General features: G+C 50.4%; 1 protein-coding gene across 1 annotated transcript in view; it reads right to left on the bottom strand.

Annotated features, from left to right (window-relative positions):
* The window catches only part of Abtb3 (ankyrin repeat and BTB domain containing 3), a 228,282-nt gene that overhangs the window by 49,291 nt on the left and 156,001 nt on the right, over positions 1-22,990 (bottom strand). The window contains exon 4 of the mRNA XM_070014491.1: positions 7,057-7,209. Within this exon, the coding sequence (XP_069870592.1) occupies positions 7,057-7,209 (153 nt within the window). The remainder of the gene's footprint in view (positions 1-7,056; positions 7,210-22,990) is intronic.

Below are 22,990 nucleotides of genomic sequence, written 5' to 3'. Positions count from 1 at the left end.
CTGAGGACCCCTTTGAACATGCAGTCCATGTGTTTCCTTGGCCTCAGTTTGTCCATGTGTTTCCTTGGCCTCAGTTTGCCTCTGGTGCACACCCTGTTTTACTTTCTTGGCAGTTCTCACACTATGTGTGTGTATACACACACACACACATATATATATTATACACACACACACACACACACACACACACACACACACACACACACACACACACACACACACACACACACACACACACATTGCAAATACAAATATATTGTTTAAGTCCTGAGGACTCTGTCTCCTGTCCGTATAGAACAGGTCTGGTACAGACAGGTCTGGATCAAATGGATAATACTTAGGCCCTCCAAATCTGTGACTCTGAGGAGTTGGTCAAATGTGATAAAAAAAAAATTCAGAAAAAAGCCAGGCACTGGTGATTCATACCTATAATTTTAGCTACTCAGGAGGCTAAGATCCAAAGGATCATAGTTTGAAGCTAGCCCAAGCAGAAAAGTCCTTGAGATTCCCATCTTCAAAACAACCAGCAAAAAGCTGGGCTAGAGGTGTGGCTTAAGTGATAGAGCACCAGCTCTAAGCAAGCCCAGCAAGTTCCAGGCCCTCAAGTTCAAGCCACAGTACTGACAAAACATAAAAACAAAAAAAGTTCAGAAAAAAGTTACAATTGTACTGCAAGCACACAAGCCAGCCTTCTTGTCATTATCCTCTTACACAACACGCAGCAATGCCACTTGTTCTGGAGATGGTTTAAAGTATACCAGAGAAAGCTGGACACCAGTGGCTCACCCCTGTCGTGGTAGCTACTCAGGAGGCTGAGATCTGAGGATCATGGCTCAAAGCCAGGCAGGGTAGGAAAGTCTGTGAGACTCTGATCTCCAATTAACCACCAAAAAGCCAGAAGTGGAGCTGTGGCTCAAAGTAGTAGAGAGCCAGCTTTGAGCACAAAAGCTCAGGGACAGTCCTAGGCCCTGAGTTCAAGCCTTAGTGTCAGCACAAAAAATTATACACATATATATATATATGTATTTTAAAGAATATATGTAATTATAAGCAAATGTGATACCATTTGCTTTAAAGACCTTGAGCATGAGGATTCTGTGTCTGTGGGGGCCCTAGACCAGGGGATGACCAGCCTCCTGACTCATGCCTTTCCATCCTTCCTCTCTCAGTATGTCCAGTAGGCCATTAGCACTGCCCATGCCTGTGAGTGACCCAGAACTTCCTGCCGAACCACTTGGCTGCCATTTCCTGACCAGTGCTCTTGTGGCAAACTCTTCACCTTAAAAGCCTGTTCAAACCACACCAAACAAATGACAAAACCCATCAGGCTCAGGAGGTGCTCAAGAGACTTGGGAAGGATTGAGGGTAGGGGGTCAACAGCAATGCGATTCATTAAGTTCATCCCTGGCCCTACCATCATCTACCATCACATCCACCCATCCAGGCACAGGATGGTGGCGGGGGCGGGCAGGAGGAAGTGAATTACTCCAGGTCACCTGCTAGAAAGCAGCAGGACCTAGATAAAAGCATCTGTGTGGAGCATGGTATGTAGTAGGTGCTCAATAAATGCCCAAACCAAAGGCAAGCAAGTAATGACACAAGCCTTCTGGGTCCCATTCTAAAAGGGTATATCTTACCACCTCTGAGCCTTTTCATTCTGGATCAGCTCTAATCTATCTGCTTTGAAACACTTGCACATAAATGAACCCTCTGTCTGGAAGAACAACCAGCTAGAACCTGTTGGTATCATTTATCACCGGAGAGAGAATCTGAATCCACACCTAGCTACCTTGATGTGAATGTGAGCCTTTACTCCAGAACACCCACACAAGGAAAGAAACAGCCTTTACCTTCGTATTTATTTTTGAAGTATTTCTAACCTAACCATGAAGAAAACATATGAACCCCGTCAAAGCATATTAATTATTCTTTGCCTCCCCTCCATTGCTCCTCCTGATTTCTCTCCCACTCCAAGAATATGAAGAAAAGGAGAAAAAAAGGCTTAGATGATCTGCTCCTTTCATTAAGGAAGAATAAATAGGTCACCCCCATTGGCTGGGGAGCTGCTGTTGTGTGCTGTGGTACCTTTATCGTATCTCATCACCATGGTAAGGCCTTCCCATAGCGGAATAAAGACAAAAGCGGAGCTCCGGCGGGCAGCTGACTGAGGTCACTCTGAGAATCAATGGCACACTAGCACCCGGGCTGGGGATCCTGAACCAGGGTGGCTTTCCTGGATACTCCCTGCCTGCCCAGAGACTGTGGCCAGCTGCTAGGCAATTACAGGTACTAATGTCCCCACACTGCAGAGACAGCATGTCATGCTTCTGCATTTGTTACAACACCAGAGCGACCTCACCTTTCCCCTGATGTTTAGATTTAGACAGGGGGCCTCAGCTCTGATGCACAATTAGAGGCCCCGCCTGGAAAGTTCTAGAGTAAAAGGCTGGCATGGCAGAAAGGCATGCATGCTGTGTTTTCTATTCCTGCCCAGTCCTCCATTCTAGAACCGCTCCGCCTCATGCCTTAACGCAGCTGTGTGGTGCTGGAGAGGTTCCGTAGCCCAGTGAGCCTTTGTTTTGTTTTTGCTTTTTTTTTTTTTCTTTCATTTTTTCTGCTAGTCCTAGGACTTGAACTCAGGGCCTGGGGGCTGTCCCTGAGCTTCTTTTGCTCAAAGCTTGTCCTCTACCCCTTAAGCCACAGCTCTACTTTCAGTTGTAAGTAGTTAATCGGAAATAAGAGTTTCATGGACTCTTAAACCATAGTCCTCACATCTCAGGCCTCCTGACTAGCTGACTAGATAGGATTACAGGCCTTGGTCTTCTAGTTTGCAAAGTGGGATAATGAGACTGCTTTGTCCAGGTATTGGGGACACACACACACACACACACACACACACACAACAAGGACAGCTTATGTAAGGCACAGAGTAGGTCTCTGATATCTTTGCTGGATGTCGAAATGGAATAAAACATCTTTGCTCCTGTCACCTTCACAGTGGTGACAATCTGTATTTCATTTTTCATCTTGTGTGAGTCACATGCGATTAGGCTCACTCTTTTTTCCATCTAGTTAATGGGCACTATAAGTTTTACTATTTACTTACATATCTTACTTATCTTGCAGTGCTAAAGACAGAGCCCAGGGTCTGTCTTGTGCTGGGCAAGTGAGCTACCACTGAGCTGCAGCCCAGCCCATTCTATCTATACGGTACAGAAAAGCTGGTGGACTTGTAGACAGTCTAGTACATGGAGGGTCAGTTCTAGGGTGTTCCATGGCTGGCCAGATCTATGGATGTTCAAGTTGTGTATGCAACGGCATGGAATTTGCACACCGCCTGCACACATCTTCCCCTCTATTTTAAACGATCCCCAGGTAACTTGTAATGCCTAAGACAACGTCAATGCTCTGTAGCTAGCTGTCATGCCTTGTCTGTGCGTGGTCTGTGTGTGTGTGTGGATAACCTGGTGTCTTAAATACAGTGCATCACTGGTGGAATCCAAGGATGTGGATACGAGGGCTGACTGTATTTCCATTTCTCTTTGAAAATCGCGTCCACGTTGGATGAAAATATATCTGGAACAATCCATCAGTACATTTTTCTACATCCAGGTGGACATGGAATCAAGGATGGAAAGACAGATGACGAAGAGGAGCTGGGAAGTCACGGGGGACCCGCCGCCTTCACTCCCTTGTGCATTCTAGACCAAGTGCTCATCACCCTGGAATCTCACGTGCGGGGATGGAGGCCTCCAGCCAGGCAGATGTGGAGATGGGAACTGCTGGCTGTGACCATAGACACTTGGTCGCTGAAGGGCCTGACGGCTCCCTGCAGAGGGGCCTCTTGTCTATGGAATTCTGAAAAGGAACAGAAGCTTCCAGAAGAGGGATGCCAGCATCCTCTGAGAGGCTTGTCTAGGGTAAGGGCTCCAAAATGATACAGCTGTCTTCAGTATCCACGGACTGTGGTCCAGGACTTCCTAGAGATGGCAAAAGCCTAGGATGCTTAATTCTTGCATAAGAGAGCATAGCATTTGCAAACTGGTATACACACACACCATCCTTACACATGAAGTCATTTCTAGATCACTTATGGTTCCTAATACAGTGTCAGCACTATGAAGTCCTTGTACTATTTTATACTATATTTTTAAAAAATTGCACTGGTACAGGGGCTTGAACTCAGGTCCTTGTGCTCTTGCTAGGTCTTTTCACTGGAGGCTGGTATTCTAGAGCCATACCTCTATTTCTGGCCTTTTGCTGGTTAATTGGGATAAGAATCCCATGATCTTTCCTATCCAGGCTGGCTTTGAACCCTGATCCTCAGATCTCAGCCTCTTGAGTAGCTAGAATTACAGGTGTGAGCCACAAGTGGCCCGTCTAATACTATATCATTTAGGGACTCATGACAAGAAAAATTATCTGTTCATGCTCAGCACAGATGCGATTCCCCCTTCCCCGAATCCATGGGTGCAGACTCCATGCTGAGGGTTCTGAATGCACATGGGTATATGGATATACTTAGAGCTGTCTGGGTTCTCTTTGTGATTCTGTTACTTCACATCTGGGTTGTGTTGGGAATTACTTCCTTCCACCAGGCCTTGGTTCTTTCCTGTTGCTGATTTTAAGGCTTATATGAGAAGGTATCAAGGGCCTTTCAAACTTTAAAGCAATACCTAGGTCATGAGTGGTCATGATTATTTCTGGGTAGTGGAGACTTGGGGACTGTAGCTAAGACAATAGAAGGTCACTCTGTGAGCATTGTCTGTGAGATGCTTCATATCCATGACCTCTCCTTGTGCTTATACTAGCCTCTGCTATTAATATCTTTCATATTAATCTGGGGGAAAACCAAGGTCCAGAGAGGTTAATTCTCTCTCCCAAAGTTGCACAGCTAATTGAACCATTGCGATGTTATTTGTACATAGATAATGGATCCCACGCTCTTCACCTTTAAGCCATTGGGTCTCCTGAAGCATGACCACCAGAATCACTTTGTGAGCAAGCATTATGGAGAGTTCTCGCTTTCCCCAGCAATCCAGGGCTGACTGCAGGCACAGGAGCTTGCAAGCAAGTGAGCTTGCAAGGAGTGAGCTGAGGGCAGTCCTCTTCTCCCCCCCCCCCCCCCATAGGAAGCATGGTGGGCAGAGACTAGACTTGGTCTAGGTACCACTAGATCTCTTCCGGGGCACTTCCACCTGCCAACGGTGCCGCCAGTGATTTCTGATTGTGTGCTGACTGTGCTGACTTCTGAGGTTGCTGCAGGGGTTAGAGACAGATCGTGACTGGCATGGAGTAGGTGCTCAATAAAAGGTTCTTCCTCAGCATCTCTCTTAGTGAGTTGTGTGTGGGGTGGTTACACAGCCAGAGACTGTCTAGACAGAAACCCAGAGGCAGTAAAGCCGGGTGGTTGGAACTCTGGGCCTAGAGATCTGGGCTGTCTGAATTCACACAGTGATCAATTACTAGCGATCAAAAACCTAGCTGGGCCTCAGTTTCCTTATCTTTAAAGTGGGTACCCATGTCACAGTGTTTGGGGGAGGGAATATCAGATATTCATTAGTCCACATAGAGCACTCAAAGCAGGGCTCAGCTTACGGTTCAACATGTAATCAATGCTAGCGGTCATGGCTTTGATTAAACCCCTGTGTATTCTGGGGCTGAGGCAGCTCAGGGACTTCGTGGGTGGTATTTTAGTTTTTCTTCTTCATTTTCATTTCCTTGTTAGATAGCAATCAGGTCCTAGAAGGGCCGAAATGCCCACAGACTGGCTGTCCCTGGGCTGTGTGAGCTCCAGAAGGAGGCAGCTTTCTCCCCAGGTGGGTGCAAGGGGATTTGAAAATGATGACAGCAATACCCAGGGGTGTCAGGAAACTGCATGCGCGCCCGTGTGCACACACACACATACACACACACATATACACACATGCACGCACACACATACACACACATGCACGCACACACACACCCCTTTGAGTTTCTGTGTTTTGACCATTTAGAGCAGCTTAGGAATCACTTGATTGAGTTGGACGGAGACGCCTCCACGCATGGGGAGCCCCTTCCTCTCTGGAGGGTCACGGGCAGGACACAGGCCTGAGCACACAGAGAGGCAGGGGACGCCTCACCCAGCCAGAAACATGACTCTGCAGGGCTTAGTTAGAAAGTAGAGAAAGGCAATATTTTACAGTGAGGGGAGAGAGGGGGAGTGCAGAGGAAGGCTGGGGGGACAGAGAGCAGGAGGGAGGGTGGAGGGGGGACAGAGAGCAGGAGGGAGGGTGGAGGGGGGACACAGAGCAGGAGGGAGGGTGGAGGGGGGACACAGAACAGGAGGGAGGGTGGAGGGGGGACACAGAGCAGGAGGGAGGGCTGAGGGGGGACACAGCAGGAGGGAGGGCTGAGAGGGGACACAGAGCAGGAGGGAGGGCTGAGAGGGGACACAGAGCAGGAGGGAGGGCGGAGGGGGGACACAGAGCAGAAGGGAGGGCTGAGAGGGGACACAGAGCAGGAGGGAGGACGGAGGGGGGACAGAACAGGAGGGAGGGCTGAGAGGGGACACAGAGCAGGAGGGAGGGCTGAGGAGGGACACAGAGTAGGAGGGAGGGCTGAGAGGGGACACAGAGCAGGAGGGAGGGTGGAGGGGGGACACAGAGTAGGAGGGAGGGCTGAGGGGGGACACAGAGCAGGAGGGAGGGCTGAGGGGGGACACAGAGCAGGAGGGAGGGCTGAGGGGGGACACAGAGCAGGAGGGAGGGCTGAGAGGGGACACAGTAGGAGGGGGGTGGAGGGGGCTGGGAACCGCAGGGAGGGAGGGATGGAGCAGCACAAGCAGGAGAGCCACCAGGACAAGAGCGACAGGCCCACCCGCATCCCGCCAGCGGCTCAGGCCCTCTCCTCCCCCTCCCCCGGCCCGCCCGGAGCCCGAGCCCCGGCGCCCCATCCTCGAGAGGGGGGAGGGGCGGTGCCCGCATCCCCGCCCCCCGGCCCGCACCCCCGGCCCGCACCGCCCCCCCCCCCCCGGCCGCACCCCCGGCCCGCCCGCACCCCGGCCCGCCCTACCTGAGCTGGCGCGGCTCGCAGTCCACGCCGGGCAGCAGCAGCCGCGCGGCCTGGCGGACGTCGTCGCTGTCCATGGAGAAGCTGCGGCGGTGGCCGGCGTGCGCCACGGCCACCCGGATCCACTCCATCAGCGGGGGCAGCACGAGGAAGGGCCTGCGGGAGAGCAGGGCTCAGGGGCCGGGCCGCGGGTCCCCCCTCCCCACCCCCTCCAGCCGCGGGTCCCACCCCACCCCACCCCATCAGGCCGCGGGTCCCCCCTCCCCACCCCATCAGGCCGCGGGTTCCCCCTCCCCACCCCTCCAGGCCGCGGGTCCCCCCTCCCCACCCCATCAGGCCACGGGTCCCCCCTCCCCACCCCTCCAGCCGCGGGTCCCACCCCACCCCACCCCATCAGGCCGCGGGTCCCCCCACCCCACCCCATCAGGCCGCGGGTTCCCCCTCCCCACCCCTCCAGGCCGCGGGTCCCCCCTCCCCACCCCATCAGGCCGCGGGTCCCCCCACCCCACCCCATCAGGCCGCGGGTTCCCCCTCCCCACCCCTCCAGCCGCGGGTTCCCCCTCCCCACCCCTCCAGCCGCGGGTCCCCCCTCCCCACCTCCGGGCCGCGGGTCCCCCCTCCCCACCCCTCCAGCCGCGGGTCCCCCCTCCCCACCCCATCAGGCCGCGGGTCCCCCCTCCCCACCCCTCCAGCCGCGGGTCCCCCCTCCCCACCTCCGGGCCGCGGGTCCCCCCTCCCCACCCCTCCAGCTGCGGGTCCCCCCTCCCCACCCCTCCAGCCGCGGGTCCCCCCTCCCCACCCCTCCAGCCGCGGGTCCCCCCTCCCCACCCCTCCAGCCGCGGGTCCCCCCTCCCCTCCCCTCCGGGCCGTCCCCCGCAGCCGGCCCCTCTTGGCGGCAGACCCCGCCTCTGAAGCCCCCTCCCCGGGGCGGGACCTTTGGAGACATCCCTGCCCCTCGGGGGGCGACCCCGGGGCCGGCTGCCTGGAGTCCTTGGGCCTCGGTTTCCTCATCTGTGAAACGGGAGGACGCCGAGGCCACGCGGGTGCCGGTGCCGGTCACGGTCCCGCTGCGCGTCATGTGAACGGGGAGATGAGTCACTCGGAGGGCCGGGGAGTGCGGGAAGCGCGGGTCCGCAGCTCCCCCGCCGGGAAGCCGGCTGCTGCCTGCGGGGGGCGGGGGGGCTCCCTGGCCCTGAGGGGACCCGAGCCCCCTTCCCAGAGGGCACCCCCCGCCCCCAGCCCCAGCGCTGAACCAGCCAAGCCCAGGCTCCCTCTTCCCGAAAAGCCAGCCAGCCAGCTGCCAGCAAAAGCCCAGCTTGGGGGCCTTGGTGTGACCCCCCCCCCCCCCAACTCGCTGCGGGTTTAGTCTGCCCCAGCTCTAACTTTCTTGGTGTATGTGTACATTTTTTCTGTTTCTTCTAGATCACACACTCAGGCCTCCCATTGGCCTGGCTGGGGCAGGGGCAGCACAAATGACACCCAGGCCCTGTCCTAGGATTCTCACTTACTTGGTATAGGGTGGGCAGTTAAAAAACAAACAAATATTAAAAAAACAAAAACAAAACCTTGTCCTGCTCAGTGCTGGTGGCTCACCCCTGCAATCCTAGCTACTGGGAAGGCTGAGGCTGAGATCTGAGGATCGAGGTTCAAAAGCCAGCCCAGGCAGGAAAGTCCCTGAAACGCTTTATCCTCCATTTAATCACCAAAATGCCAGAAGTGGAGCTGCTGAGGCTTAAGTGGTAGAGCAAGCAAACAAGCAAACAGACACTTCCTTAACATAGGTTGCTGGTCCCAATTCCCTGAGCATTTCTGATTTTGGGGTGGACCCAGGAACTGGCTCTTTTTTTTTTTTTTTTTGGTTGGTTGTGGGGCTTGAACTCTGGCCTGGATGTTGTTCCTGAGCTCTTCAGCTCAAGGCTAGCATTGTATCACTTGAGCCATAGCACCACATCCAGTTTTCTGGTGGTTAATTGGAGATGAGTCTCACTGACTTTCTTTCCCTGGGCTGGCTTTGAACCATGATCGTCAGATCTCAGCATCCTGAGTAACTAGGATGACAGGCGTGAGCCACTGGTGCCCAGCAGGAACTGGCTTTTTACAGCTGTTCTGGACACCTGCGCTGCTGACCGAGGGATACAGAACTGCTCTGAAGTCACCGTGGGAGGGCCTGAGAAGGGGGGTGGTGTGCAGACTCCCTGGCTTATCTCCAGAGATGCAGACTGCGTAGAAACCAAGAATACAATTGCAACCAGCATCCCATATGAGTCAGTAGAAGTAGACCACTCTTTGAGAAATGGATTCTATAGAATATCTCAAAGATTTCCGGCCATTCAGTGTGGCCTGGTCTGCTAACAGACAATGCAGATAGGTTCTCGGCACCTCTCTGCTCCTTGTGGCCATTGGGTTGACATTTAGCCCAGGCTGGAGGGAACAGGAAGGCAGCCAGTCCCCTTGAGGTAGGCGGATGCCATGAACTTTCCCTAAGTTCTGGTGGCAGATTCTAGTTTTCCTTGAGTCAGACCTACTTTATAGACTGCTGCCAATCTGCAACCCCTGAGCTTTTCAAAAAGTTCATCTCAGGAAAGCCCAAACAAGCGCTGAGAACCCACAAGGAGTTAACTGAGTCTGCCCATTTTACAGCCAGGATCCTGAGATGGATCACCCTAGTTATGCTGACAGTCAAAACGGATCTGCTTTGATCTATTTTTTAACTAGTATTTTTTTTTTTTTTGGTCTTTTATTTGGTACTGGGGATCGAACCCAGGACATTGAACCTGCTAGGCAAGTGCTGTGCCACTGAGCTACATCCCAGTCCAAATACCTGACCTGTTCGATGGATAGTCTATACAATGGATAGTCTATACGATGGATAATCTATATGCTGAGAACTTCATGAGAGACCAAGGTTATTTTTCACTTTCCCAGCATGTACCCTGTTACCCAGCATGCACCTAGTCATAGACCCTTGGTGACCTGGCACATTCACTCCTGGTTACACAGTTTTGTCTCCTGAGTGTATACCCCTCCGCCCCAGCTCTTAAGAAAAATCAACCCTTTTAACCTTCAAACCATAGTTCAAAATGCACATCTGTCTCTAGATGTTTCTCTCGAGCTGTGGCCTCTCTGAGATCCCTTCCATATAGACCCTAGCACCCTCCCCCACTTCCCACTCTGTCAACTGCACAAGGACAGGGACCTGGGACCGCTGGGCTCAGCGAGCTGCTACAGACTCAGCCGGTCTCAGCTCCAGGACAGCAGCAGCTGGCAGGCTGCACACACTTCATAAATATTTGTTCATGAAATAAGACGAAGATTTACCAATTTCTTACAGGGTAAAACTAATAAGCTCGAGTTTCTGGACCAGTGGACCTGTGGGACAGGCTCCCAGGGAAATTTCTGTCTGTACCAGCCTGTGGCTCAGGCTGTCTCCCTCATTTTCTCCCACTCTCCATCACCGGGATGGAATCAGGCACTCAATAAACCCACGTGGACTTGAAATTGAATTGGATTCCACTGTGTCAGGTGAAGCAGGACTGATTTCTGTCACTGTCACTATCACAGTTGGAAACCAGTCCCAGAGACTCTCAAGAGACTTTTTCTCCCTCCTTCCCCCTGCCCCCTGGGTTATCTGGCAGAGTTGGACCCCTTCCCCCTCCTGTTTTCCTGTCTTTCCTTCACTTGCTGGCCCCAAACACAGCTCACAGCTCTGGTCCCTGGAGGGCTGTGTCTGTCAGAGTTGTCCTTGGATTGCTGCTTTTTTATGCCATAGGCCCAGGTCACACAGCATACCTGAGGAATAACTACCAAAGAGCAGCAAAGAGAGGCCCTGCTGCCAGGCAAATAACGCCTTTACCAACACCACTGGCTAGTCTCAGCATAAGAAACCTTGGGCCCCCTCCAGGAGTCTGGCTTCCTCTGGAATTTTCTATGCACTTATCCTCTCGTTTCAACATTGCCTTATTTTCGTCACTCTGAGCTCAAAGAGTTTATAAGCTCATAAATTCTTTGCCAGCCACTCATTTAAAAATCTTCTTATCTTGTCTGCTCAGAGGGGGAGAAAATGGCAATGTGATGGTTTCCTTTTTTCTGTTTTTGGAAGAGCTGGAGATGGGAAGAATTTTAGGGCCTTGGGTCAAAGAGAGGGTGGAGAATGCTTAGGAAAAATAATACTACCCTTTGTTTCTTTTATATTTATAAGAACAATGTTCCAACAGCCCCACTCCAACTGCTACAATGAGCTGCAGGGCAGACCTTCCCTAGAGCAGAGGGTGACCTGGGAGTACTCTTGGCCTTGGCACAACATTGACTCCTCCCTGGGTCTCCAGAGTGAAACCTCTCTCTTTTCTTTCTCTTCTTTCTTCCCTCCCCACCCCATTCACACAGTCAGGCTTTCACAGAGCCAGAGAGAGAGAGAGAGAGAGAGAGAGAGAGAGAGAGAGAGAGAGAGAGAGAGAGAGAGAGAGAGAGAGAGAGCGTGAGAGAGAGCGTGAGAGAGAGCGTGAGAGAGAGCGTGAGAGAGAGCGTGAGAGAGAGCGAGAGAGAGATGTGTATCGACAAATCAGTCTACCATCTGTCTCTACTACTTATCTCTACATACTGATGACAATCAATACACTGATCAGGGGACCCATCCATCCATTCACCTACTGACGTATCTATCTGTCCGCCCGTCCATCTTTACGTATCTACCTCTCTACATATTGGCTTGTCATGTCAGTAGATCAATGAATCCAACCATCTGTCCATTCATCCACGGATCCATCCTTCCATCTATCTGTCCACATGTCCTTCCATCCACATGTCCATCTGTATCTATCTCCTTAATCTTCCTACCCACATTCTATTGCCACTTTGTGCCCAAAGGTCAAGAGGACAGTCAGCTCTATTTATGGCAATTATATAAATTGCCCAGAGCAGGGCAGATGCCAGGGGATACGGGCTGAGGAGGGCATGGAAATCATGGAGGTGGTCTCTGCCTGCCAGTGCCCGCAGGTGTGCATGACTACCGCAGAACCTCCTGCAACAGGCTGTGTGCACAGGCACAAGCAGGCAGGAACAGAGCAAAGATGGCACTCAAAGAACAATATCCATCCACCTTGTCCACAAAGGGCTGCACATCCCTGGCCCTCACCTCCCTATCCCACCCCAGAGAAGAGGCTTCCTTTTTCCCTCCCTCCAGCTGCTCTGGGTTCCCTGCAGTTCTGTAATTACAACTTCCTCTTCTGTGTCTTTTCCACTAACAGTTAAGTTTCCAAGAGGCACTCATTGTTCACTTAGGACTTGCTAAGGACCAGGCTACAGAGACTCAAGTTCTCTTCTGTTAAGGAAGTGCCATTATTTCCATGCTCTGAAGTGGGGCATCTTTGTACAACCAACGCTGGCATTTGCACATGTGACTGTGTGACTGAGAAAGATCCTGGCTGTTCTGAGTTCAGTTCACTTATTTCTCTTAGACTTAAGCCTAGACTTGAGTATAGATTTTGTTGTTGTTGTGGTTGGTTGTGGGGCTTGAACTCAGGATCTGGGTGCTGTCTCTGAGCTCTTGTGCTCCAGGCTAGTGTTCTACCAGTTTGAGCCACAGCACCACTTCTTGTCTTCTGGTGGTTAATTGGGAGATAGGAGTCTCATGGATTTTCCTGTGCAGGCTGGCTTTGAACCATGATCTTTAGCTCTCAGCTTCCTGAGTAGCTAGGATTACAGGTGTGAGCTCCCAGCTCCCAGTTCCACATTATTTTCATGAAGCTCTCCAACTGGATGTCACTAGACAGGGCTAAGGCTATCAGCTCTAGGCTAAAATAGTTACAGTCACACAAGAATTTAAAAAATGTTTTATAAACATTGTGTGTGTGTGTGTGTGTGTGTGTGTGTGTGTGTGTGTGTGTGTGTGCTTGCTCACATATATTTAGACTGACAATGAGAGCTACATAATGTCTGTTTCCCTTTATGCCTTGGTAATCAGGAAATTCAAAGGTAAATTTTGTGCTCAGTTATAATGAAAAAACAAAACACCTTTAGGAGAAATACTCTGAGACCTTAGACTTCCGTACTCTACATGAATGACATTAAACAAAATTGTAATCTATGCTTTGAGGCTTTGCTACACACTGTGTGAGTCTAGCCCAGGTCCCTTTCAGAATTAGATGGATAATAAATGCTACAGAAGTAAACATCATCAGACAGATGGCACCAAAGCCCGGAGACAGAGATGACAAGGATAAAAGAGCATCACCATGTAGACAAAGACGGCTCCTTTGAAGGAGCACAGGATGAGCATGAGCTAGAATTACTAGGATAAAGAGAGAGTAATAAAGGCGCATAGAGAAAGGAAGGAAAGAAAAGGAGAAGCCTCAGTTTACTTGGTAGACAGTTTGGCCCTGTGCTGACCAATGAGGTGAGGGATGACGGAAATGGGGGACACTTGTGATTTTACTAAGGGATGGTCCGGCAGGTCACTTTCTTGGTTGTTGTTGCTGATATTGCTGGTCGTGGGGTTTGAACTCAGGGCCTGGGTGCTGTCTCTGAGTTTTTCTGCTCAGGGCTAGTGCTCTACCACTTTGAGCCACAGCTCCACTTCCAGTTTTTTTTTGGTGGTCAGTTGGAGATAAGAGTCTCACTCTGGACTTTCCCGCCTGAGCTTGGCTTTGAACCACAATCCTCAGATCCCAGCCTCCTGAGTAGCTAGGATTACAGATGTGAGTCACCAGTGCCCGGCTATACAGGCTGCTTCTTAAACTGGACCTTGGTTCTGTCTAGGAAAGGGCTACACGAGTGCCCTGTTCTGGCTGAGTACCTGGTGAGACGGAAGGGAGTGAGCATGCGTCCAATCCCTTCCCAGGAGATCCCTCAACCCCCTCCCCCTAGGGAAGGGGTGGAGTCCTGAGCCAGTCCTACAGCCAGCAGAGGCCAGTAGGAAGCCGGGGATCAAGGAAGCGCCTGAGTAATATGTCAGATGGAGGTTCTGGCCACGGGGAGTATTCTGTGTGTCCCGATGGAGGGGTGAAGGCAGGGAGCAGGTACTCAGCTGGATTGCAGGAGCTGATTCTGGCTTAGGACCTGGGTTCAAGGGGGAGTGGAGGAGGCACAGATGTGACCCTAGGCAGAGAGGGTCCGGGAAGTGCCCGGCTAACAGATGCCTTTCCCTGGAAGCCTTGTGTCAACCATCTTTGACATCAGACACTGAACACGAATTGAGACATCAGATTTAAAAAGTACATCCGATGCCAGGTGCCAGTGGCTCCCGTCTGTATAATCCTAACTACTCAGGAGGCTGAGATCTGAAGATCTAGGACTGAAGCCAGCCCAGGCAGGAAGAGTGTGAGACTCATCTCCAATGAAGTACCAAAACAAAAAGCTGGCAATGCAGCTGTGGCTCATGTGGGAGAGCCCTAGCCTTAAGTGGTAAAAGCTAATTAAGGGACAGTGCCCAGATCCCAAGTTCAAGCTCCAGGACCACCACAAAACAAACAACAAAAAGACCTTACCCAACTCCCTGCCATTTCTGTGCGCCAGGCCAGTCCATTTCCAGACTGGAACCAAGAGCCCAAGTGTCATCTGACTTGCCATGTGGTCCAGCTACCTTGTGGCAACAAGATGAAAACTCAAAGTCATCTGGGCCAGAGCATGTGCTGACGGGAACAGCTATCTCCATAACCGGACAAACATTTACTTAGTGCTCAGTCCTGTGGAACCCCCTGTCCTTACGGAAAGAGGTGGAGTGCAAGGATGAACAAGCAGACAATTACCTCCCAGGTAATTGTCTGGGCATTTGGACTGGAGGTTCAACTCCTATAAAGCTTTAGGTTTGGCTGGTCCAGCCCCCGTGCAGGCCTGGAATTCTTGTGCAGCACTGGGCACACCATAGCAGGAATGAACTCATTGAACCCAGGCCTGGGAGACCCAAAAGGCTGTATGTTTAGAAGAATAGTGGTGGTGAGTGGGGTGTATCTAGGAAGGTGAAGACGAGTTGAGTCTTGTGTAGAATCAGATTTGAGAAAGTGAAGCTTCTACTTGAACACATCCCTGCAACACGCAGAGGGGAAGGTAGACAGGCTGGAAGACTGGAGCAGAGTAAGAATAGGGGTTAGGGCCTGCTGGGAAAACTGGCAAGACCATGGGGCACATGAAGCATGGGTGCAGGAGCTCCCCCTGTAGGCCATGGGTGGTATAGCTGGACTTTGTTCATTGTTTTCCCCCCCCCTGAATCTAATGTGGGGTGGGTTTTGTGTTGTTGCTTTTTGTGTGTGAGTTTGGTGTGTGTGTGTGTGTGTGTGTGTGTGTGTGTGTGTGTGTGTGTGTGTGTGTGTGTGTGTGCACCAGTCCTGAGGCTTGAACTCAAGACCTGGGTGCTGTCCCTGAGTTTTATTGCTCAAAGCTGGAGCTCTACCACTTAAGCCATACTTTTACTTCCAGCTTTTTGCTGGCTAACTGGAGTCTCACAGACACCGGACACCTGTGACTCATACCCTGATCCTTGCTACTCAGGAGGCTGAGATCTGAGGATTGTGGTTCGAAGGCAGCCCTGGCAGGAAAGTCTGTGAGACTCTCATCTCTAATTAACCACCAGAAAACTGGAAGTGGTGCTGTAGCTCAAAGTGGTAGAGCGCTAGCCTTGAGCAAAAGAGCTCAGAGACTACGCCCAGGTCCCCAGTTCAAGCCCCATGACTGACAAAAGAAAAAAATAAAGAGCCTCACAGACTTTGCTGATCAAGCTGGTTTCAAACTGTGATCCTGAGGTCTCAGCCTCTTGAGGAGCCAGGATCGGCTCAGACTGGATCTTTTCAGTCCTACTCAGTTTTAGTGGGTCCACTGCGTTATCACTAGAATATCATCCTGACTCGCATTCCTGTCTGCAGTCACTCCCACAGCCATCCTGGTGAATGTGTAAACATGGATGTACGGCTGTCTTGTGAATGCTACCTACACCTCAGCCCACGTTGCTCTCCTCCCTGTTTAATCACAGCATATGTCCTTTCTAGAATGCTGCATTCATCCGCTCTCTGTCCCTTCCCCTGCTGTGCTTCCCTTTCTCTCCATAGTCCCCATGACCCTCGGTTCCCCTGGGCTAGGCTCCCCGCCCCCCCCCATCCCAGAGCCCTGCACCCATAATGCAATGGGCCATCACATGTCTTTAGCACCACTCAGCCAAGGGGGTGGTGGTGAATTATTCATAGTGTGTCCTCCAGTCTTGCAGGCAGTAAAGTTTGTCCCATTTCCTACTAATTTCCTGGCTTGTTTCTCTAGATTGTCCCCTGGGTGAGGAGGATAGGGACTCTGGTCCTGGGTCCTGTGCCATCATCCTCTAGCTCCTGAATCAACTGTCATGGAGTAAATGAATGATTGTGTTAAGTGAATGAATGAATGAATGTGTGACAGAGTCCTGGAAAATCTGTTGTTTTATGAGCTGGTGGTCTCTCTGATGGACTCTGGGGTGGGGAGGGGGAGGTGAGGGGGACTCACTGGAATGCAATATAAAGAACAAGGTAAAAGAATAATAATAGTAAAAAAGTACAATGTGGCTCACTTCCGGGTGTGCTGAGGGGAGGCATCCTGAGTCATTAGGACTGAATGAAAACCACATTTGAGTAAAAACTAGGTTAAAAGTCCAGCCCAGCACCCTGCCAGGCCCAGAATAAATCTCAGTGACTGTTAAAGATGACAGAGCTGCTGGCCTATTGGGGGCAGGTTCCTTGGCCCAGACTACACTGGCTCCCCAATGAAGATCAGCGGGGTGCAGGGGAGAGGCCCCAGCTCAGGTCCTAGGCACAGCCCTGGACGGAGCTCCTCCACAACTGCTCGACTTGCATGCAGGGAGGATTCAGAGCTGTGAAATGGGACTGATCAAAATGCTTTCAGGTCTACAGGTAATAAGGGCAGGCTTAAGATATTGCCTGGTTAAAAAATGGTTTGTAGTCTAGCCTAATGAGACCTAATTTGTTTTGGTTTAATTCAACTCAAAGAGTTCACTTTAAGCTTTGTGGTGATTCTCACCAGTTAGGGGACAGAACCCAAACACTATCCCGCAGCAACTGGCCCTGCTCACCTTGGACTTCAACTCCTACGATTCTCCCCACTCCGTTTGCTCCAGCCTCCCTGACCTTCTAGTAGGTCTTTATGAACGTGCCAAGAATGCTCCGACCCCAGGGCCTTTGCACTTGCTGTTCTCTCCAGCCCTCAGGGGTTCATAAAACTTGCTGCCTTACTGATTTTAAGTCTCTGCCCAAAACACTACCTTCTTCAAGGAGTCTGTCCACCCTTGTTCCTGGTTTGGGTATGTAGTTTTATTTCTCCTTATGCTACATGTCCAGGCCTGATATGATATTATGCATGCATTGGGTCCTGCTCTATCTCTAGGGTAAAAGGGAGACTCCACAAGAACAGGTATTTTACCCCGTCTATGAGATGCTCTAGAACTATCTACTCTGGGTGCTGCTATGGCCCGGCCTCTATGCTTGTGCATACTGCAGCGGTTTCGGTACCCAGTGAACTCTGAGACAAACACAGACGCCACTCTCTGCGAAGCCCTGAGATAAGGATGACGCAAAGCCTTATGGGACAATGAAGTAGGTGATTCCAAGGTGGTCAGAACTGGGGAAGGGAGGGAGGATGGGCTGGGAGCCTCTGCCCTGAGCTCGGAAGGTGGTGGTGGTGGTGGGGATAAAAAGGTGTGTGGGAGCTGACAGAAAGCACCCAGGCAGGGCAAATCAGATAAGGAAATGCAGGGCAACTTGGGGTGGGATTCTGTGGAGGAGCTGAGGGAGAAAAGGATGGGAGTTAGGGTAGAAAATAAAGAGATAGTAAACACAGCATGAAGCTGGTTCTGTTTATTTATTAATATTTTTCGTGTGTAGATCCCAGGGCTCGAACTCAAGGCCTAGGCATTGTTTATTAGCTCAAGGCTGGCATTTTACCACTTGAGCCATAGTGCCACGTCCAGCTTTGTGCTGTTTAATTGGAGATAAGAGTCTCACAGACTTTCCTGCCTGGGCTGGCTTGGAACTGTGATCCTCAGATCTCAGACTCCTGAGTAGCTAGGATTACAGGTGTGAGCCACTGGGGTATGTGGCTGGTTTTATTTATTGAGGAGCTCCAGGGAGCAATGTCCAGAGAACCCATAGAATTAGATGATTGGCTCTGGGGTTCCAGATGCTGAGGCAAGGAGGGGGTCTCAGGGCGGCCCAAACCCCAAGGCATCTTGTGTGGGGCTGGGCCTACATATTTGTTTTTGTTTTGGTCTGGTCATGGGGCCTGAACTCTGGGCCTGGGTGCTGTCCCTCAGCTCTTCAGCTCAAGGCTAGCACTCTACCACTTGAACCACTGCGCCACATCCAGTTTTTTCTTTTTTGCTTATGTGGTGCTGAGGAATGGAATCCAGGGCCTCATGCATGCAAGGCAAGCGCTCTACCACTGAGCCACCTTCCCAGCCGGGGCCTACATACTTGATATGTCATGACCTGTGCCTAGTAGGCTGGCAGAAAGGAGCCATCAAGGAAGAGGCAGGGTAGACCTAGACCTAGTAAGTTCCCTGGGAAGTGTTTCTGGAAGGTTCTCTGTGGTCTTGGTTGGTACCTTCTAGGTGTGTGTGTGTGTGTGTGTGTGTGTGTGTGTGTGTGTGTGTGTGTGTGTGTGTGTGTGTGTGTGTGTGTGTGTGTGTGTGTGTGTATGTATATATATTTTTTGACAGTCCTAAGCTTGAACTCAGGGCTTGGACACTGTCCCTGAGCTTCTTTTGCTCAAGGCTAGCACCCTACCACTTAAGCCACAATGCCACTTTTGGCTTTTTCTATTTAGGTGGTACTGAGGGCTTCATGCATGTCAGGCAAACATTCTACCAGTAAGCCACATTCCCAGCTCTGCCTGGGTTTTGCCATGGACTGGTTTCCTTTCTCATTTACAAAAGAAGTTCCTTCTATTCCTCATCGCCCTGCCCGGGGTCTGGGGAGGGGGCTGGCGTGGGGGGGCAGGGATGGGGCTCCGGTCAGGGGCTTGGAGAACACTGTGAGCGAGGGCTGTAGGAGGGGCTGGCTCCAGCCCCATGGCTTGACCTTGGCAGTGGGGAGAGAAAGGGAAGCCTGGGAAAATATCTGCCTTCCTCTGCCAGCACCTGGGCCTAAATTCCCAGGCAGGCCTGAGCCTGACAGGGCAAATGTACACTGAATTCCTCGCCTGTTTGCAGGACTGAGCAACTAATTTCTCAGACAAGTGTTTCGTGTGTGTGTGTGTGTGTGTGTGTGTGTGTGTGTGTGTGCGCGCGCGCGCACATGCGTGTGCACAAATGTCTGTGCTGTGACATGAACTCAGCCACAGCTCCACTTTGGGCTTTTTGAGGATCAAGTGGGCATAACAGTCTCACGGTCTTCTGCCTGGGCTAGCTTCCAGGCGTGATTCTCAGATCTCAGCCTCCCGAGCAGAGCCACAAGATGGGCTTCCCAGCTCTGGCTGCAACATTTCTTTCTTTTTTATTTTGTGTGCCAGTCCTGGGATTTGAACTCTGAGCCTGGGATGCTGTTCCTCAGCTATTTTGCTCAAGGATGCCACTCTACCACTTGAGTCACTGCTCCACGACTGGTTCAATGGAGATAAAGAGTCTTATGGATATTCCTGCCTGGGTTGGCTTTGACCCGTGATCCTCATATCTCAGCCTCCTGAGTAGCTAGGATTACAGGAGTATGATTCTGGCACCTGGCTGCAATGTTTCTGATATACAAAGAAAATAGAATATAGAGAAAACTGAACTCCAGAGTTAAAACAAACAAACACAGCCACACAGACAACACAGAGAGCAGATGAATTGCTGGACACGTGGTGTGCTTGTTTCTACAGACTTGGCTAGTGGCATATGCGATGGACTGGGTAGGTGGAACAAGGTCACAGCTTGCTTTCCGATGCTGCCTCGTTGCCTCTCTCTCTTCTAGAAGCCATGCAGGTGGGCGGCAGTGGGATGGCTGCACATCCTAAGGCCCCCACCCTGTTCCCAGGTCCCACTGTGGCTGCTCACTACATGGTTGAAGAAATCCCATCGCTTTTTTGCAGTCCATGTCTCGAGATGCAGAGAGCAGCCCTGCCTGACCTTGCTCTTCCTGGCTCTGCTGAGCCGGGCCGGGAGAGGTCCTGGAGTGGTAAGGTGCTAAGATGTGTCATGACTATGGAATGTGAGCTTGTGGGGTGTCTCCCTGGACCTTCTGGCTCCTGATTCATGTTCTCTTGCAATTTCTCACAGAGGCCCTGCAAATGAACCCCTCAGTTGCTCTATTCCAAATAGATGACTCTTTTCTTCTCCCCAGATATTTTAGTGATCCTACGGTGGGTAGTTTTAAAGGAATAGCAATTTACAAACTGGAAACCATCCAAAAGGACTGATCAGCAATATGGGAACTCGGAGACACATTATGATGCATTCAGAAGATGGAATATTATGCAGTGATTAAAAATGATGGGTAAGAATATTCCAGAGCAGCAGAAAATGCTTATGGCATGCTATAAAGAGAAATTAAAAAGGACATAAAGTTACACAAGTCCAACTCAACTCTCTTTAAAAAAATAGCCCTCACGATTTATATTAAAAAAGAAAAAAATGTGCAATGTACTAATTGTAGCTAACCTCTGGGTAGGAAAATTATAGAGAATTTTAACTTTCCTTTTAATAGGTTTTTTTTTTGTAGTTTCCAGCGTTAGAAATAAATGAGCACATATATGTACCTTTTCCAGAAAAAAAAATATGATGGTGTGAAAATTTGCATGTAAAGCTCCTCAAATTGTAGCTGGAAAAAACCCCCAAACAAACCAAAAACAAACAACAAAACCACAATGCGACATGGACTGGGTAAGTCACTCAGTCTGTGATTAAATCCATAAAAGCCCTGGAAAATCACAGACACGAGGGAGGCATTGTTTGCAAACACAGATTTTACAAAGCAAAATCAACCCAGCTCCAAGTCCTTGGTGGGAGCAGAGGAGCAGATGCACCATCCCAGACTATGAAGCCCAGCAGCTCCCTGGCTGCTATCCGCACTGCTAAAATCTCTGAAAGGCTGGAGACAACTGGATGTGAGGCTCACCAGATGGACGACAGTTCAGAGCCCCGCAAACACAGCTACACACACAGTAGATTCCAGGCCGGTCAGCGGGGTGTTGTTTCAGATGTAGCTCTGTTCCATTCTACAAGCATTTATTGGGCACTTACTATATGCCATTCACCTATTATGATCGCTCGGTGTCGTTTCAGGTGGGAGGGAAGGAAGGAGGATGTAGAAGGAAGGTGAGGCTGAAAATGAATCTTGGAAGGATGGAGGAAGGAGTGTTCTAACAAGAAGGCAAAAGCACGTGCAAAGGTGCTTGTAGGTTCTCTGCAAGTGTGTTCGGGACTACAGATGAATCCTTAAATCCCTCTTGGTCTTTATTTATCTTTCTCAGGAAGCTAGTGAACTTTCTCTTGTTCCAAGATATCTTTTGACTTTAAATTCCATGTGGAACGAAAGAACAGTCCAGTGAAACACCACACATGTCCAGGCTACGAAAGCAACAAAACCCCCACGCACTCTCTCCCTGGAGCACAACAGAGCCCAGCCATTTTTGCACATGGGCAGGGGACTCAGACCGGACGGAAATGCTTTCACAGATAGCCACAGAGCTGATTTCTGGGTCCAGAGATGCTGATTCCCTCTTTATAGCTCTTTTTGTACTCAATCACATTTCCTTTAGTGACATGTATTCATTTTATATCCCGTAAACATTCAGGAAGACAAAGCTTTCAAATATTATTCATTCTGGTCTAAGGCAGTGAAGCAGCCAGGGAATATGGGTTGGGATCAGAGCTTGAAGCAAGCATTCTAGTTCCAACCAGTGCAGAATTCCAGGCAAGTGTACCAGCTCCGGTTAACATGAACGGTTCCATCAACCTGCTATCTTATCTCATACAGAATACGCTGATACTGTTAAAATTCGATTCCAGGTCAAGTTTTAAAAATGAACATTAAAGTCAGCAGTTTTCTTCTGGAAAAGGCCCGAGTAATGTTTGTCAGCTCTTTGGATCTTCAAGTCTCTGTCAAAATGAATCAACTGAGCCACAGTGCGAAAACTGCCAGAAGTAACAGGCAAGCACCTGGGGGTGGGGGTGTGCCAATAAAACTTTATTAGCAAAAACATGATGATGGGTATGATTTATTTGCTAATCTCTGCGCTACCCTTGATTTAAGGGCTCACCCAAGGGCTGTAGCCTGCAGTTTCAAACATAGGGTTAGAATAATTTTAGCATGGCCAGATTATAAATGGATCATATTTAAAAGTTTCTTTTCTCTCCCTCCCTCTTTCATTTCTTCCACCTCCTCCTCCTCCTCCTCCTCCTCCTCCTTTTTGGTAGCACTGAACTGTAATCCTTCTAATCTCCTCCTGAACAGCTCCAATTACAGGCATGTGCCACTAAACACCATTAAAAAAACGTTTCTTAGTCAGTTATTTCCAATTCAGCATGCACTTTTTTCTTTCCTTAGTATTTAGAGCCAGGTGTGGTGACACATGTCTATAATCCCAGCCACACAGGGAGGCATAAGTAGAACTGTGGTCTGTCTCCTGGGTAAAAAATATAAGACTCGATCTCAAAGATAACAGAACCAATAAAGGGCAGGCAGTGTGGCTCAAGCAGTTGGTATTTGCCTAGCAAATGCAAACCCCTGAGTTCACACCCCAGTATCACAATTAGTGAATGAACAAATGAATGAGTGAATGGATAGATGCAAATGTTTATATGGCAGCTGGGATCTGGGTCACTTCCAAATGTCCGTTACACCCTTGTAGGCCACTAGTTTAATAACTGGTCTCTCTCTCCCATGTCCTTAGTCACCCGGTAACCCTACATTCCCCCAGACCCACTAACCCTGAGCTGGATCTTCTAGGGCCTTCTAAATAAGGTGGACATGCTCCTTTCTCTAGAAGATGAGGAACT

The sequence above is a fragment of the Dipodomys merriami genome, unplaced genomic scaffold (assembly GCF_024711535.1).
Source record: "Dipodomys merriami isolate MVZ:Mamm:240054 unplaced genomic scaffold, mDipMer1.0.p SCAF_97, whole genome shotgun sequence".
Lineage (NCBI taxonomy): Eukaryota > Metazoa > Chordata > Mammalia > Rodentia > Heteromyidae > Dipodomys > Dipodomys merriami.
This window is presented reverse-complemented; position numbering and strand designations above follow the sequence as displayed.